At 41.9% G+C, this 18,791-nt stretch overlaps 2 protein-coding genes across 2 annotated transcripts in view; both read left to right on the top strand.

Annotated features, from left to right (window-relative positions):
* Positions 1 to 6,157, top strand: part of TBX20 (T-box transcription factor 20) — a 58,524-nt gene extending 52,367 nt beyond the window's left edge. Inside the window, exon 8 of the mRNA XM_062178913.1 lies at positions 860 to 6,157. Coding sequence (XP_062034897.1) covers positions 860 to 1,200 — 341 coding nt within the window. The 3' untranslated portion in view covers positions 1,201 to 6,157. The remainder of the gene's footprint in view (positions 1 to 859) is intronic.
* Positions 6,158 to 18,269: 12,112 nt separating this feature from the next.
* Positions 18,270 to 18,791, top strand: part of DPY19L2 (dpy-19 like 2) — an 82,878-nt gene continuing 82,356 nt past the window's right edge. Inside the window, 2 exon segments of the mRNA XM_062178547.1 lie at positions 18,270 to 18,341; positions 18,344 to 18,701. Of these exon segments, the coding sequence (XP_062034531.1) occupies positions 18,270 to 18,341; positions 18,344 to 18,701 (430 nt within the window).

The following is an 18,791-nucleotide window of genomic DNA, read 5'->3' as shown; positions in this document are numbered from 1 at the left end:
GGGTGCAGCCCCTTAGTCTTCTTGTTCCTCGATTCTAGAATCTAAATAGCAGAGAATCTGTTCCACCCACCGGCATCAGGAATAGCCTACTAGGATCAAAGACCAGAGTGGAAACTGCCTTTAAAGAAAGATTGTCCTAGTGAAGGGCATCTTGTAGAGTCAGAGGCCCCAGAGCAGAGTGAAAGGTGAACAAAGTTTCTTTGTTGCAAAGGCTCAGGGAGTAGGCCAGTGCAGAGAAACAAGGCCAGAGGTGCCCCCTCCTGGGAACAGGGATGTTCCTATGGGGAGAGAACCCTCTGCTCTATTTCCTGTCCCTAACATAGAACGCCATAATCAGTGAAAGCAGAAGACACCTCTTACAAATCAGTCCAAGTGAGACGCTGGTGATTATGCACTGGAGAAATCAGTGCCAATCCTCCTCTACACTTCTAGATGCTGTGATGCAGGGAGATATACTTTTGTGGGTTCTTGGCTTTGGAAACTGGGTAGCTCTGTTGAGACCTACCCATCCAGCCTTCCTTATGGAGAGTCCACAGAAGTTAGGACAAATGCACACTATTTGCAGCTTTTTTTTTTTTTTTAATGGGAATTGTTACCTGCTGGCATGGTCCTGGTGTTTGGGAATATATCAGCCATCTAATCAGTTAGGTGTCTTTATATTTAGTACATTTTCTCTTCCATGCAGGGAATAAGTAAAATCTTATCTAGAAAGGTAGATTTGCCTCATGGCAATTCTCATCTGTGTTTAGTCTTAAAACTGCAGTATTAAGTATTTTTAAAAATAAATTGATCTTACAGATAATTCTTGATCTGTATATTGAAATAGTGCTGTCAGTCTAACCAGTGTTTTGCCTTTCAGGGTCAGCATTCACAACATCTGATAATTTGTCTCTCAGTTCCTGGGTATCATCTTCTTCCAGTTTTCCTGGATTTCAGCACCCACAGTCCCTGACTGCTCTTGGTACCAGTACAGCATCCATAGCAACACCCATTCCTCACCCCATCCAAGGTTCTCTGCCACCATATAGCCGCCTAGGGATGCCTCTGACCCCCTCGGCCATTGCCACTTCCATGCAAGGGAGTGGCCCCACTTTCCCTTCATTCCACATGCCGCGATACCATCACTACTTTCAGCAAGGGCCCTACGCTGCCATCCAAGGACTGCGCCATTCCTCTGCTGTGATGACGCCCTTTGTATGACTCTTCTAAAAATGGGAGACTCCAGATCCAGAATGTACAAATGGGTATGGAATTCTAGGGCAGGGTTGGGTGGGCAGGAGGCAGGGCATTGGAGCAGGGGCTCTCCAGGAGACCTGGGACCTATTAAAGAGGAGAGCTGGACTCAACCCTTACTGCTAAGGGCATGTACCATGGACCGGGGTTCATCTATAGTTGCGCAGTTGCTGGGTTCAGGAGAGAATCATGTAAAATTTCTTACCAGCCTGAGTCCTGCAACTAACAGGATATCAGTCTATCCAGGAATTTTCATCACATAAGGCAGATGACTCTTAAGGTGCATAATTCTTAGTGGTGGACAATGCTGTGTCAATGCAGTAATGTATAAAATCAATGTGTATACGTGTTCTGCTTTCCACAGGCTAAAAGAATCTTCAAAGAGGCAATACTACATAGCATTCTTACCGTAATGCCTAACTTAAGTCAATTTCTCTCTGTAGAAACTGGGAGGCAATAGAGAAATATCTATAGTGCTGTAGGTTAAGCATGTTTAGTTTTCCTCTGTGTTAGTTTGCTGGAGGAAGGAGCTGAGATACTGCTAATGCATCCTGTTGTGTGGATGAATATATGGTGATGCCTTCACCCAGTTCTTTTTGCAATATTGAAGGGCCAGTACCTGACAAGATCAGTTTTCAGTCTTGTCTTCTTCCTTCTGATTCTCATTTGTGCAGTGACTTGCCATTTATGTAAGAAAATGGTCCATATTTGATTTTGGAGCCATTGTTACATTGTAAAACTAAGATTTGCTTTTTCTAGGCTGCATTCTAAGTAGAGACTTTTTTTTTAACTGACAGATACTCCAAAGCTGTGTGAGATGATCCTTGAGGCTTTCTTTCACCTACAGCTGCAATAAGATGGTTGTCCTGTTCACGAAGCAATTTTTCTGCTGTGGGTGTCAAAGGCCCCTTTGTTTTCATGTCAGCTTTGGGAGACCTCATGGGTGTTAAAATGCCTTGGGTGAAATTCTCCTTTTCAGTAAATCTGCTTTGTTGCTGCTGCCACTGACTGACAGGGATTTGAGAATGACCATTCAAAATGCCCACATAGCCAAGATGGGCTCAGGACAAGTTGATGTGCCCATGTATCTGACTGGTCACTGGTCCTTTTTCTTACCATGTTATATTTACTGCTCCTGTCACTTTTCTAAGTCTATAATATGATAAAATTGCATTTTATCTCGATGACTCCCAAACCAAAACATTGGCAGTTCTTGTAAGTCCATCTCAAGCCTCCATCTACTTTATTTTCAACTCTGTCTTCTAAAGCCTTTCTTTAATGTACATAATAGTAATTAATTATATTTGTTTTGTATAACCTGCATGTTATTTTGAGCAATATATGTCTATGCATTTATAGTCAGGCTAACACATTTGGCATTTTGCAACAGTTCATTTTCCCAGTAACAGAAATGTAATGGAGTGAGTAGTCTTTCAACTTTAGATATAGTGCATTCTAGCTACAGGGATGTGACCTGTCTTCCTAGCAAATTTCCCCAAAACTCTATTTTAATTTAATCCAATTTTGGTATGTAATTTTCATTCTACTCTGTTCTTAGTGCAAAAATATTGAATCTGTTAAAAGAGATGGGAAGTATTGCTACTGACAGTAGAAGTGTATTTGAGAGTAAATGCAATATACTTATCACATCAGACTCCTCTGGGATTCTATTTGGTTGTTTTAATGTTAGCCTTTCCCATCTCAAATGGCTTTCTTGGGCATTTCCAGCCTAGAAGCAGGGCCTCCATGGCACTGTCTATATGATGCCACTAGGTTTTGTACTCACCATTCTTTGTTGATTCCCAAGGTTTACTTACAAAAAAGCACGTGCTATTATAAGGCATCTCAAAGTCCTGTGACTGACATTGTAGCTTTATTTATAACTTCTTGCATGTTATTCTGTACTATCCACAGGTTCTTTGCTTTCAAACAAAGTAAGGATTGGCATTTCTTTAAAAAAAACCAGTTATGATTAATATTTAAGATAAATATCCATAGATATTTATAGATATTAAGTCCATAGATAGGGACTTAATATGGAATAGTTGGCCAGTGCTCCTTTGAATGCTGAATACTGCTGCTTAAAGCAGGAATAACAAAAGATGCTATTTTACACAATGCTACTCAATACTTTGATAAATTACTGGTCTACTAAAGTGAATCTCTAAATTTTCTTCTCAGAGAATGAAAGAATTATTTTAATACTATTTTGACATTTCATCCAATCTTTGTATCTCAAAGTAGGTTTTTATATTGGGGCTAAATATGGTCTTACACTGGTATTTCCTGACTGCATTCAACTAAAAGTAAGTAGAGTGCTTACAGAAAAGCAACAAATAAGAGATAAAAGCATGCCCTTGGAAGGTCACACCTGAAATTCTAAATTGGATATATTTTCGAAGTGTTAGTATTATTTATGGCACAGAATAGTAACCACTATACAATCATGGCATGTTGGTATTATTTAAACCAGAGCAAAGAAGCATAAATGAAATGGAACTTAACCTAATCGGAGTCACAAGCCATAGGAGCTAAGGGGTAGGAAGTTAACCAGCTCAGGCCTCTCTGAGCTATTCTGGCTGATGATTCTTATTAACCCACTAGGAATTTAATATTTAAAATTCTAAAGTATATTCTACCAAAAGTAACTACAATAAAAGTATTTAATGAGAAAACCAATTGAGTAGTAGAGACCATAAGTTATATCTGGAATAAATTCAGAGTTTTCTACTCAAGTATACTCATTATAGTAGCAAAAAACATGGCTAACGTGCAGTGCTGCTAAAAAGTTCTGCCAGACTTGCTGTATTTAATCTTAAGGAAGTAATTTGTAACTTGGTAGGTTCTGTGTTTGTAATTTGTTTTTAAAACGTTTATCAGTAATTCTGAGTAAATTCAATAATCTTTTTTTACTTATTAAGCAAGTCTTCCCTCTTCTGTCTACTGTTAGCAGGACATAGATAAACACATCCAGCTTGTGTCTAACATACCACAAATTATCAAGTAACAAGGTCTAGATTAATGAGCTTAAATTGCATTCCTCTTCCTTTTGAGTTTGTAAAAATAATATCTTGTCTGGAAGGCCTGCTGCCATTTCTAGCAGGTGTGCACAGAGTAGAGATGTTAAGAAGCTTCCAGACAATTGTTCCTGACCTGCCTCTGTGTAGGGTTATTCTGTAGTAGTAGACACATTGACTTCTGAAGCGTTCCAGGGTCTACTCTCATCCACCCTTATTCATATTTCTGTTGTTTTGCTTCTCTGGTTATGAAAACACCACCACCACTCCCGCTGCCTCTCGCCCAAAAATAGAACAGAAAAAGAAAGAGGAAGCCCCTGAAAAGCCCAAGAGATACCCAGAAGGAAAGCATACTTGTCCCCTACTACCATGGATTTCAGGATGTGTAACCCATTTCTGTACTTCACATGACCCTTTCAGACTCTCCTCCTGTAAGAATGTGTAAGAGAAAAATCACCTTCAAATAAAGTAGATGGAATGACTTGACATCCCATTAACTATGCAGTCAAGTTTAGTTATGACTCAGAAACTAACAATTTTTAAAAATTCAATTATGTAATGTGCAAAGTAACATATTGTAGGTAAAAGCAACATTTTATCAAAACCTTCCATTAACTGTGCAAAGAAAACTGTTTTCCTTATTAAACTTTAGGGAATTTATAATTATTACAAACAAAACAATACTGTCACCTAATTTTTTTAAAGATTTATTTGAAAGGTAGAATGATAGGGAGAGAGGGTAAGACAGAGAAAGATATTCCATCTGTTGGTTCATCCCTCAAATGGCACCATAGCCAGGGTTGGGCCAGGCTAAAGTCAGGAGCCAGGAACTTCATCCTGATTTCCCTCATGGGTAGCAGAAGCCCAAGTACTTGGACCATCTTCCACTGCCTTCCCAGAGAGCTAGATCAGAAGCAGAGCAGCCAGGACTTGAACCAACACTCTGATATGGGATGACTGTGTCACAAGCTGTGGCATAACCTGCTGTGCCACAAATGCCAGCTCCCGTCACCTAAATTTAGACAAAGCACTGCGGACAAGAAGATAAGATTTTCAGCTTGCTCCTTTAAATAGTCTGGGAGGAAGATAGGTTTTATAACAAGTTTTTATATTATTTTAGAATGTAATTTTTTAAAGTAAGCAACAGGAAGGCTGTAAACTCTTAAAACATTACAAAACCATAAAACTCTTTCTGTATTACTTACTATTCCATGCCAATTATAAAATATTCCAAAATGATTATCTTTCTTCAGCATGCTTGAATATACAAAGATTCACTGATAAAAATTGCCCAGGCAAATAATCCTTGAGTACCTTCTAGCTTTCTTTCTCTGTTTTCTCTCAAGTAATTTTAACTCATCCTGTTTTTAAACCAAGTATCTTTATAATAAGAAATAAAAACATTTTTGTGAAATACTCCTACATACAGACAAAAAATACAATTTGTTGTATTTTACTTTTGGTACATTAAAATAACGTATTTAGGGTTTTGCTTTTTAAATTTTCAGAGATTTAAAAGGATTTATTTCCTAAAGGCTAAAATTGGATGTAGCCTGCGTAGTAGACTCTCTCACAGTTCTGTTGTTTGCTGTGTTCCTTTGCTTAATGGATTGCGTGAGAACAGTCACTGTAAGGAAGTGCGTGTGCTAGGGTGGGGGAAGGGCATGGGAAATGTTTTATGAAGAAAGAAGTTATAAGCCTAATACTATGAAGTAACATCTAATGAAGTTCTTTTTAAGTGCAATATATTTATTTCTGCTAGAAATGTATTATCAACCTTATGTAATATTTGAAGCATTACATGTTATTTGTAAACAGCTTAAAATTATATATTACCCCAAATTGTACAGAAGTACAAATGTGTGGATATTATTTCTCTCATTAAAAATGGTGTGGTTTTTGATATATATGCACACATTACACCTTTAATGTTGTTATGTGCTGTGTTTTGTGACTTTCTGTACCTCTACTGTCTGTAACATGAACAGAAGAGGAGGGTCAGATAATGGGGAGTGGTCTGGGGGTCACAGCTAGCTACTCCCAGTCTTGACAAGGCCAGTGGGTGGCAACGCAATTTTGTAGTTTTGTCTTTAGTTGCATTTGAAAGCCTTTGGAGAAGGCACTGCTCTCAAGTTTCCACCATTTCTCATGTTCCTACACCCAACTGCTTTCACTCACTATGCTGCCTGACAAGCCTTCAGAATCGAGTGATTTTGTGCCTCTCTGTGCCGGATGGTCCTAATGACTCTTTAATGTTTAAAAACTCTTGCCTCCTATTCTAGCCGTGAACACTTGTATGTGCTGTAATATTATTACAGAAAGCAGGCTGACACAAAATAAGGTTAGCCATATCCGAAGTCTCAATCCTCCTTCCACACCAGCCTTTTAAAATATTTGACATCATCATACCTTCTGCTTTCAAAATACCTGCTCTATTGTCCTTAATTTTTTTGTGCATGCTAAACACTGTTTTAAAAATTTTTTATTTGGAAAATTCCGAGCTCACAGAGAGGTTGTAGTCTACCCTTTCCCCAGGCTCACCAATGGTCCTATTTGCTTTATCATTTGCATTCACACTGAGATGTGTAATATATACAAATTGTTACATCATTGAGAGTAAGTTACACACAACATGCGTCAGTAGCTCTAAATCATTCAAAGTGTATTTTCTAAAATATGCAGATTCCATTAAATAACTACCCTAGAATTAGCAACTTCAAGAAGTTTAACAATGATACCTTATGAGTTAGATTATCCACCATCTGTATTCCAATTTTGGTAAATGATTCAGTAATCTCTTCTGGAGCATAATTTTTCCTTCAGTACAGATCCATTTTGAAGTCATATATTTATTTCTCATGTTTCTTTGGTCTTCTTTAGTCTGGTATAGTTCCTCAACCTGTCTTGATATTTCATGACAAAAAGATTGCTATTCTTTCATTGGCTTATAATTTATTACCATTCATTATTGTGGTGTTCATATTGTTCCAGATTTGGTCATTGAGAGCCTCTTCAAGCTGGCTCCTTTGTCCTTTTGTCATGCTATAATACTTCATCTGGATGTCCCATGTGGGTGGCAGGTAGCACACACACATACACACACACACACATATATATACAGACACACACATATACACACACACATACCATATATATAAGTACCATATATATCAAAGTACCATATATATCTATATACATATACACCATATATAAGTACCATATATAACCAAGTATATATATATGTACCTATATATATATATTATATATATATATATATATATATGGTACTTCTTCAATTTCTGGCATAACGAGATATTCTAAGCTCATCTTGTATCTTCCTTGCCACAGCCCTGGAATCAACCATTTCTCCAAAGAGCCTTGGCTATTTTTTTTATTGGAAGGGCATTAGAGACCAAAATTTGGCTGCAAGTTGTACTAATGGGGGTATATTTCTTTCCTTGGCCTTTCAGGAATCAGAGTTAGAATACATGTATGTATCCATATGACTCCCTGTATATGGGCAAGTATGTGTGAGGATAAAATGCATTAGAAATCATGAGTTCCTGCTGGGATTTTTGATCCCCTCACATTCCTGTAGGGTTCTTTTTGCCTTGTATTGCCCTACTCCATAGCTGTGTCTACTTTTTTCCTCTACTGTGTGCACATTGGCTGACAACAACGGCTTATTTATTTGCTAAATTCTAATGTACCCTTAGACTAATTTCCTATTGCTTCATTCATACAGTGTCAATAAACCTAAAAAGAGGTCAGGATTTATTTTTTGTTTTCCCCTGCTGCTCAATTGATAATATATTCAAATGACATGTTCAGCAGTTACTTAGATTAGTTCTCTTTTTATTTTTTTTTTTTACCCTCCTGGTAGAATGTTATTCATTTGCCATAAAACTGAGCTTATTTGTTTAGATTTCTTGCAATTTTAATGGAGTTTTCCCCACTCTTAATGATTACTTTAAAAACATACAGAAAATTAGTGTGTTTTCTACAGAAAACTCATAGAACTAATAAGAGACGCCTAGCAAGTTATCTATAGCTGTGAACAAACTGATCCTTTAGTTCATATGGAAAAGCAGAAGACCCAGAATAGCCAATACAGTATTGAATAAGAACAAATACAGAGGATTGATGGTACCCAACTTCAAAGCTCACTAACAGGGGAGAGGATTTGCCAGAGCAGTTAAGCCACTGCTTGGGAAGCCCCCATCCCATATGAGAGTGCTTGGATTCAAATCCTGAGACTGCTCCTGATTCCAGTGTCCTGCTAATATGCATCTACACGGGTAGCAGGTGATGGCCCTAATATGCTGCCACCCACATTGGAGACCTGGATGGAATTTTTGGCTCTTGGCCTCATCTTGGGCCACCCCTGGCTGTTGTGGGCACTGGAGAGTAAACCAGCAAATAGATCTCTCTTTATTTCTATGTCTTATAAAATAAAATTAATAGAAACCAAATTTACTACAAAGCTACAGTAAGGAAGATAGTATGATATTGGCAAGAAAACAGATGGGTCAGTGGAACAGAATAGAGCCAAGAAGCACGTGAATATAACCAACAGATCCTTGATAAGCAGCTGTCTTTTCAGCAGACGGTACTGGAAGAACTGAACGCCAAGGCAAAACTGTGAGTGTAGATACAGACCTGACGTCTTTTGCAGAAATTAACTCAAAATGTTTCATAGATCTAAATGTAAAATGCAAAACCATAAAACTTCTAGAAGGTAACAGAAGAGGGAATCTAGGCACTTTTGTTAAGTCTGTCTTTGTTTCGATACAACACCAAAAGCACAATCCATTAACAGAAAAAAGTTAATATTATGGGCTACATTAAAATTAAAAACATCTGTTCTGTGAAAGACACTGTTAGGAGAATGCAAAGACTAACAGACTTGTAGAAAATATTTTCAAAACACTTGTATGATAAAGGACTTTTGTTCAAAATTTATAAAGATCTCTTAAAACTCAACAATAGGGGGGCCAGCATCATGGCCTTGAGGGTAAAGCTGCTGCCTGCAGTGTTGCCATCTTATATGGGTGCTGGTTCAAGTCATGGAAGCTCCACTTCTGATCCAGATGCCTGCTAATGAGTCTGGGAAAGCAGTAGAGGATGGACCAAGTGCGTGGACCCCTACATCCATGTGGGAGACCCAGAACAAGATCTTTGCCCCTGGCTTCAGACCAGCCCAACTCTGGCCATTGAGGCCATTTGGGGAGTGAACCAGCAGATGGAAGACTTCTTCCTCCCTCCCTCCCTCCCTCCCTCCCTCCCTCCCTCTCTCCCTCTCTCTCTCTCTCTACCTCTCTACCTCTCCACCTCTCCACCTCTCTACCTCTCTCTCTCTGTAACTCTGCCTTTCAAATAAAGTAAATCTTAAAAAAAAAGAAAGCAAAAACTCAACAATAGAACAAAGCAGTTATAACATGCACAAAAGACTGTCCTGAACAGATACCTCACTGAGAAGTATATATGGATGACAAATAAGTATATGGAACGATGCTCAACAGCACATGTGATTAGGGAATTGCCAGTTAAAACAACATGACACACCACCTCACACCTGTTAAAATGGCCAAAATCTAAAGCCCTGGCAACGCCAGAGCTGTGAGGATGAAGAGCCACGGGAACTCTCATCCACTGCCGGTGGGAATGCAATATAGTACGCCATTTTAAAAGATGGTTTACAGTAGCATAGTTCTACATAATCCAGCAATTGTGCTCTTAGGTCTTCTGTGTCCACACAAAAACCTGCATATGAGTGTTTATAACAACTCTATTCATAATTGTCAAAACTTGAAAGGAACCCAGATGTGTTCACTAGGTGAATGGCTGAACAGACCATGACACATCCATCAGCTACTCACATGCTGCAATTTTATTCAGTGATGAAAAGAATGTGATATCAAGCCATGAAAAGTCATGGAATAACTGTGAATACACATGGATAATTGAGAAACCAGTCCAAAAATCCTGCCTACTGTGTGATTCTAACTATATGACATTCTGGAAAGTGCAAAATTAGAGAGACATAAAAAATATGAGTACTTTCCAGGGTTTGAGAGGGAGAGGATGTTGCCGTTGATTTCTCAACAATGTTGCAGTGGATTCGTTTCTGAGAGGAGCAGCATGGTGGGGGCAAGAGGCGCTCAGTCACCACACAGACCCCGGGAGTTGGGTGAAAGCAGGCTTGAGGTGAGCAGCCCGTAGACTCGTTTATTTCAGTTGGTACAACATCTTATATAGCCAAGACCAGCCAATCTGGTCAAGGGGCGGTCTATGCCCCAACCAATCACAGGCAGTTTCCAAAGCCATCCAATCACAGCCTGTTGCCAGGCAGGCTCCGTTGCCAGGTGGGTTTCAAAGCCATTCCTGAGTAACTGACGCTCGCTTGCCAGTGGCCACCTTGGCATGGCCTTCTCATTCCACCACAGAGGGAAGAATGGCTAGATGGCACACAAGGAATTTTTGGAGCAGCAAAACAATTCCGTAATGGTGCTGTAATGTTGCGTACATGAAATTATGCATCTATCACAACCCATAGAACTGGACACTCAAAGAGTAAACAGTATGTAAACTATGGATTAATAATAATGCCTCAATATTGGTTCAGGTATTGTAACACAAGTGTTCCAATAATTCTAGATGTTCACATTAGGGCAAACTGTGTACAAGGTGAGGGAGAGGAGTTTTGTGAGAACCCTGCACTGTATGCTTCGTTTTTCTGCAAACCTAAAAGTACTTTGAAAATAAAGTCTATAAGTATAAACAAGGAGATATCATTTCACATCCACCAGGATGACTATAATAATGATGGACAAGGACAGTAAGTGTTGCCAAGGAGGTAGAGACACTGGAACTCTTGTACACTGGTGGTGAGAATATAAAATATTAGAACCACTTTGGAAAACAGACTGGCAGTTCATCAAAAGGATAAACGCAGAGTTGCCTTATGAACTGGCAGTTCCACTCCTAGGTGCATACCTAGGAGAAATGAAAATATATGTTGACAGAAAAACTTGTTCATAAATGTTCATAATAACATTGTTCAAAATACACAAGTGGGAAAAATCCAAATATTCATTAACTGGTGGAGGGATAAATATATGACATAGCCATACAATGGAATATTAATAAGCTATAAAAGTATGAAATGTTGATAATGTTGAAATCTGGGTGAATTTGGAAAACATGCCAGGAGAAAGAAGCCATCACAAAGGACTACACATGTATGATGCCATTTATGTGAAACAGCCAGCACAGGCATATCCACAGAGACCAGGGCATGCCAGGGGCTGGAAGGAGGGAGGAACAGAAAGGATTGCCAATAGATATGGTGTTTCTCTACAGTACAAATGTAGAATAATGTTGATAATTGCAAAACATTGTGAATAAACCAAAATCACAGTTATTACACATGATTTTACATTGTTTTTATTAATTTTTAAAAGATTTTTTTGAAAGGCAGAGTTAGAGAGACAGAGACAGAGAGATGTCTTCCACCTGCTGGTTCACTCCCCAAATGGCTGCAATGGCCAGAGCTGGGCTGATCAGAAGCCAGCAGCCAGGAGCCAGGACCCAGGAGCTTCCTCTGGGTTTCCCCATATGTGTATAGGGGCCCAAGCACTTGGGCTATCTTCCAATGTTTTCCTGGGCACATTAGCTGAGAGCTGGATTGGAAGCAGCTGGGACTCAAATTGGAACCTTTATGGGATGCTGGTGCTGCAGGTGGGAGTTTTACCAACTACACTCCATAGTACCTCTTATTTTTATCTATTGGAGAAGCAGAGAGCACTCCCATCAGCTTCAGCTGGGGTGCCAACGCTGGAGCCAAGAACTCAATCCAGGTTTTCCACGTGATTATCAGGGGCCCAATCATTTGAACCATTATTGCTGTCTCCCAGGGGTTAAAAGGAAGCTAGAGTCAGGAGTCAGGATTCATACCCAGGTACTCTAATGTGGGTCATGGGTGTCCCAACTGGCTTCTAAACACTAGGCCAAACACCCAACCCCTCAAACTTCAAACACTTTAAAACAGCACATTTTAGGGCCTGTGTGTGGTGTCACATATCCAAGCACTGGTTTGAGTGTCAGCTGCTCCGCTTCTGACCCAGCTCCCTGCTAATGTGTCTAGGAAGGCAATGTAGAAGACAGCCCGGAGTACTTGGGCCTCTGCTACCCACAAGGGAGACCCAGATGGAGTTCCTGGCGTTCCTGGCTCCTGGCTCCTGCCCAGCCCAGCTTTGACTGTTGTGGCCATTTGGCAAGTGAGCCAGAATATGGAAGCTGTGTCTCTCCCTCTCTCTGTCAATCTGCATTTCTCCTCCCTCCCTCCCTCCCTTCCTTCCTTCCTTCCTTCCTTGCTTGCCTGCCTGCCTGCCTGCTTTGTTACACAGAGAGAGAGGAGAGGCAGAGAGAGCGAGAGAGAGGTCTTCCATCCATTGGTTTACTCCCCAGTCGTCCACAGTGGCCAGAGCTACGCCAATCCGAAGCCAGGAGCCAGGAGCTTCTTCCGGGTCTGCCACATGGGCACAGGGGCCCAAGGACCTGGGCCATCCTCTACCGCTTTCCCAGGCCACAGCAGAGAGCTGGACTGGAAGTGGAGCAGCCGGGACTCAAACCGGCGCCCATATGGGATGCCGGGACCACAAGCAGTGACTTTAACTGCTACACCACAGCACCGGAACCCTGCATTTCAAATAAATAAGATAAAGCTCAAGAAAATATAAGTACATTTTATGGTATGTGACTTACATTTCACTAAAGCTGTTATTTGAAACATGACAAACAAAAGATTCCAAATTTTATCCAGCAAAATTTTATTTCCATCATTTAGGGCCCAACTTATCAACTTTGAAGATTTCCAGCAGGGCAGCTCTCATGTGCTTTTAAGGAGTAAATAGTGACTGTCTAGAGTCCTTTCCGTGCTTTATTTATTTCATCTGTAAAAAGTAGATAATGCTGCTTATTTCATAATATTGAATGGGTTTTAGGGCCTCACTGTACTTGAAATTTAGGCTGTTACTGGATACAAGTGATTAGGAAATAGGAAAAGTCCACTAAGAGAGAATAGCAAGTGGAGATAGGAACCAGGGCCAGTGGAGACCAGGCTGGAGCTGGACTGAATAAAGAGAGAGAGAGAGAGAGAGAGAGAGAGAGAGAGAGGAGCTAATCTTGTCTGGGCTGGCAGTGGGAAATGAGGAGGACAGGATGGAGGGCAGACTATGGGGAAGATGGCAGAGGAAGATCTCAGGGTTCAGTTAGCACAGAGCTTGAGGCCAGAGAGGAGGGCAGGAAAGCACTGGTCATAAGGACTTAAACATTGTTCAAAAGAGGAAATCCAAACAGCCAACAGACACGTGAAAAAATGTTCAGGATCACTAGCCATCAGGGAAATGCAAATCAAAACCACAATGAGGTTTCACCTCCCCCCAGTTAGAATGGCTTTCAAACACAAATCAACTAACAACAAATGCTGGTGAGGATGTGGGGGAAAAGGAGCCCTAATCCATTGCTGGTGGGAATGTAAACTGGTAAAATCACTCTGGAAGACAGTTTGGAGATGCCTCAGAAATCTGAATTATAGATCTCCCATATGACCCAGCCATCTTACTCCTGGGAATTTACCCAAGGGAAATGAAATCAGCAAGTGAATTATTTGCATCCCCATGTTTATTGCAGCTCAATTCACAATTGATAAGACATGGAATCAACTTAAATGCCCATCAACTAAAGACTGGATAAAAAAAAAATTATGGGGTATTTGCTCTATGGAATACTATACAGCAGCAGCAAAAAAAAAAAAAAAAAAAAAAAAAAATCCCTTAATTTGTAACAAAATGGATGCATCTAGAAAATATACTTACTGAAATAAGGCAGTCCCAAAGGGACAAATATCAGATGTTCTCCCTGATCTGTGATAACTAATAGAACACCTAAAAGGAAATCTGTAGAAGTAAAATTGACATTTTGAGAAGCAATGACTTTAACAACTTTCGTCTTGACTGTTAAAGAACAGGGTTTTTTTCTTCATACTATTTGTTGAACTCTTTACTTAACATAGAGTTAGTTATATGTGTATAAAGTAAATTGAAAATACATCTCAAAAAAATAAGAGAGGAAATAAGAGAGGGAGAAGGAAGTTTGTAACTGTAAAGCTGTATAGTTCTGCATACATTCCTACAGACATACTTCTAAGGGTACAATTTAAAAACTTGCCATGGGGCCCCAAATCCCATTAAGCTGAGTGGTAAAAAAAATGCCATCTTAAGTGTTAAAGTGACCATATTAAGTGTTAAAGTGACCATATAGATATGATTAAGTGTTAAAGGAATCAGATAAATAAGATCAAGTGTTTGGTAATAATAATAGATAGAATTAAAAAGGAGAGAATATTCCAACATGGGAAGCAGTCCACACAGCAGACTCATAGAATGACAATTGGTTTAAATAGCACTCTGACCTCAGAATCAGCACTTAAGACATTCTGGTCTGGCTTAAAAGCACATGAGAGCATTTCAGGCGTGGAAAGCCATAACACTGAAAAAAAAAAAATGACCTACATGAAGGATCTCTGTGAGACCCCAGTGGAAAGAAGTGGCCATCAAAGAAGGATGTACTTTTCTCTGTAGGGAGGAGGGAACTTCCACTTTGCTTATGGCTCTGTCTAAATACTGATGGAGATTGTGGTTTCAAAATACTTCCGTGGCTCACTAGGCTAATCCTCCGCCTTGCAGCGCCGGCACACCGGGTTCTAGGTCGGGGTGCCGGATTCTGTCCCAGTTGCCCCTCTTCCAGGCCAGCTCTCTGCTGTGGCCAGGGAGTGCAGTGGAGGATGGCCCAAGTGCTTGGGCCCTGCACCCATGGGAGACCAGGAGAAGCACCTGGCTCCTAGCTTCGGATCAGCGCAGTGTGCCAGCCGCAGCGGCCATTGGAGGGTGGACCAACGGCAAAGGAAGACCTTTCTCTCTGTCTCTCTCTCTCACTGTTCACTCTGCCTGTTTAAAAAAAAATAAATTAATTAATTAATTAAAAAAAAATACTTCGATAGCCTTGGCAGCTCATGTCTAGAGCTTCAGGTGATCACTGACATCATGCATAGGAGTGTTAATTGTTAAATTAACAACAGGTGTCACAGTGCATGCACTTCCCACGTAGGACGTCTCTCCTCAATGAGTTATGAGAATTAACTGTAAAACTTGTCCTCAAACAGTGTGTGTGTGTGTGTGTGCACATTGTTGAAATCTTTACTTACTACAGTTGGTCATTTATATATAAAGTTAATAGAAAATAGCTGGCACTGTGGCTCAACAGGCTAATCCTCCACCTTGCGGCGCCGGCACACCAGGTTCTAGTCCCGGTTGGGGCGCCGGATTCTGTCCTGGTTGCCACTCTTCCAGGCCAGCTCTCTGCTATGGCCAGGGAGTGCAGTGGAGGATGGCCCAAGTGCTTGGGCCCTGCACCCGCATGGGAAACCAGGAGAAGCACCTGGCTCCTGCCTTTGGATCAGCGCGGTGCGCCGGCCGTGGCAGCCATTGGAGGGTGAACCAACGGCAAAGGAAGACCTTTCTCTCTGTCTCTCTCTGCCTGTCCACTCTGCCTGTCCAAAAAAAAAAATTGTTAATAGAAAATGAATGTTAATGGAGAATGGGACTGGGAATGGAAGAGGGAGGCAGAGGTGGGGTGGGAGTGCAGGTAGGAGGGCAGGTATGGTGGGAAGAATAACTATATTCCTAAAGTTGTACTTATAAAATTTGTACTCATTAAGTATAAGGTTTCTTTGGGAAAAAAATAAATAAAATTGATAACAGGATTTGTACTTTTAAAGGAAGGAAACATTAAAAATCATATCATATGCCTGAAAAATATGGTTTCAACTTAAAACAAGTATTTATGACAATTTGCCAATTGTGGAGGTACAAAGCACAGATTTCTTTTACGATGTGTGCACTTTTAAATTTCCCTTTTGTCTTTCTTGTATCAATAATATCCATTAATGCAAGCCTTGCCCCAGATCACATAAGCATGAAAGCAAAGGAGCTGAGATTTGAACCCAGGCTAGGTGGGCACAGAATCTGTATTCTTAAGCACTGGGCTGTCCTGTCCTGAATCATCCTATGTAGGTCTGATGAGCAACCAGTCTGCCAAGAGTCTCCACTGTACAGAAAGCAGCGGTCAACATATCTGACAGAGGCACAAGAGGGCATTGGTTGTGGGGAAGTACCTCTCTCTCTGTACCCCCCACTCTGCTTGTAACTATGTCTCTCAAGTAAGTAAACAAATATTTTTTAAAAAAGATGGGACTTAGCCGCTTGCCAAAATTTATATCTGTGTATTTATACAAAGTTAAATCACTTACATTTTATAGACAAATTATCTGAATTAATTAAAGTCAAATCCTTATTCGGGAAATTAGATATTGGTAATGATAAATACCTCAAATATTTTATATATGAAATATGCATATACTTATTTTCTGTGGGGATACTTTTAGAATTTTCCTGTTTCATATTTATAGACTGGTTTATTACAAGAACAATTATTTTATTTAAAAACAAATTTAAAAACTAAAAAAATTTCTATTTTACAGATCATTATTGCCATCTGCTGGTTATGTAGTTCAACTGCATTTTTGTTTAAAAATTATGAATTGTTTTACTTAAAAGGGGGAATGAGCAAATTTTAAATATATATGACTAGATTAGAAACTCTAACAATTTGTTAAATAATCATGCATCTTCATATCAAAGAGATTAAGATAATACAAGAATAGATTGCATTATATCTAATTGTAAATGGCTATGTCAATTGTTCATAAGTATCAGGCAACACTAGCTTACGTGATTGTTCTTAATCTGCATGCAGCTAAAATGTAGCTCAAATAATAACCTGCGTGTTCAATATAATATGGTCAAAGATACGTGACCATGGCTGGAGAAGTTATAAAAAGATAAAAATATTCATGATTTTACTCAACTGTAAGTAAAACCAAGTGTTATGATATCCCTGTCATATACACATCTCCCCTCCTTAGTGAAACAATGCAAAATTATTTAGGCAATAGTGTCTCTGTTAACTAATGAACCAAGAACATGAATTACTGTTCAATAATAGAGGTAATGCATAACATGATGACAACATACAAATACATCTAACCGTGCACCTCACTTGGAGCGATGGACACGGAAGGTTTCTGTGCAAGGCAGTGGGAATCGACGTGGCAAAGGTAGCTTGGGGGCAACTTACTGCGGACATTCCTGAGCAAGCCAGGGAGTCTGCACTGCATCTGCTGGGGGCTGAGGGGGCTACGGACATTTTTGAGGGGTGATGCACCGGGAAAATTCATCAGGCCGCCGCGAGCCACGGTTCTGCTGGGGCGGACAATCCACCCTTTCCCAAAAGGGCTGGGCCGCGAAGTGGTGTGGACCCCAAAGGCATGGCTGCCACCGCGGCCGCCAGGGCGCTGGGTGGGGGCTGCGGGACCAAGCGCCCCCTCTTAGCTGGCCTTCGGTGGCCTCCGGCTCAGGAAGGCGTTGAGAGCACCGGGCCGAGAAATTCTGAGCAAACAACTCGCTTGAGAATGGACGGCTTTCTGAGCCCTGTTCTCGCAGGGCACACGGGCGTCATCCAGCGCCCCGGCCTCGGCCGCTGGGCCACGTGCATAACCTCGTTTGACGACCTTTTTGATAACGTCGCCGGGGTTCGACCTGAACTTGAGGAAAGGCATGATGGGACAGAGGCGTCTCCTCGCGCGGCCCCCAAACTGCGCGGCGGCGGCGGCGCTTGGGGGGGTGGGGGCGGGCGCCCGCGGCGCTGTGCGCGGAGGCTGCGCCGTGGGGGCGTCGCGCGGGCAGCTCGCGCCGGCCGCGCGGGCAGCTGGGATCGCACGCCCCGCTCCGCGGTTCGCCGTCGCCTTGACAACCGGGCCGCCGGCAACGGCGGCGCCGACGAGTCGTTGAGGCTCCGGACCGCGCCGGACAGTGCCCCAGCTCCACCCGCACAGGGACTATGAGAAAATGGTGGGGCAAACGAGGAATAAGCTCAGAGAAGCGGCTGCAGAGCCGTCTCAAGCCCGCCCGGTGCAGTCGAGGCGTCGGCGCCGGGCCACGGGAGCCGGGGAGCCGGAGATGGAGGAGGGGAAGAAGAAGGCGGTGGAAAAGCCCGAGCCGCCCCCGCCGCCCCCGCCGCCCCCGCAGCCTCCGCCCGTAGGCGGTGGGAACCTGCCGGGGGGCTCCCGCAACCTGCCGGGGGGCTCCCGCGAGTACTCGCCGCGGAGGACCCGAAACCTGAACGCGCAGCATTGCCTGCAGCTGGAGGTGGTGGCCAGGACGCTTCTCCTGGGCCGCTTCCAGTTCCTCAACTGCTTCCTGGAGCTGCTCCGCGACAAGGTGCTCGTCTTGCAGCTGCGTCGGTTCTCGAACAGGACCACCCTCAGCATAGGTGAGCGGAGCCGGGCTCGGCGGCGCGGGGGCCCGCAGACCCGCGGTGTCGGCAGCGCTTTCCGCGAGTCCTGAAGGAGACCCTGCAACC

The sequence above is a fragment of the Lepus europaeus genome, chromosome 20 (assembly GCF_033115175.1).
Source record: "Lepus europaeus isolate LE1 chromosome 20, mLepTim1.pri, whole genome shotgun sequence".
Lineage (NCBI taxonomy): Eukaryota > Metazoa > Chordata > Mammalia > Lagomorpha > Leporidae > Lepus > Lepus europaeus.
Note: the sequence above shows the minus strand (reverse complement) of the source record. Positions and strands in the feature narration are given on the sequence as shown.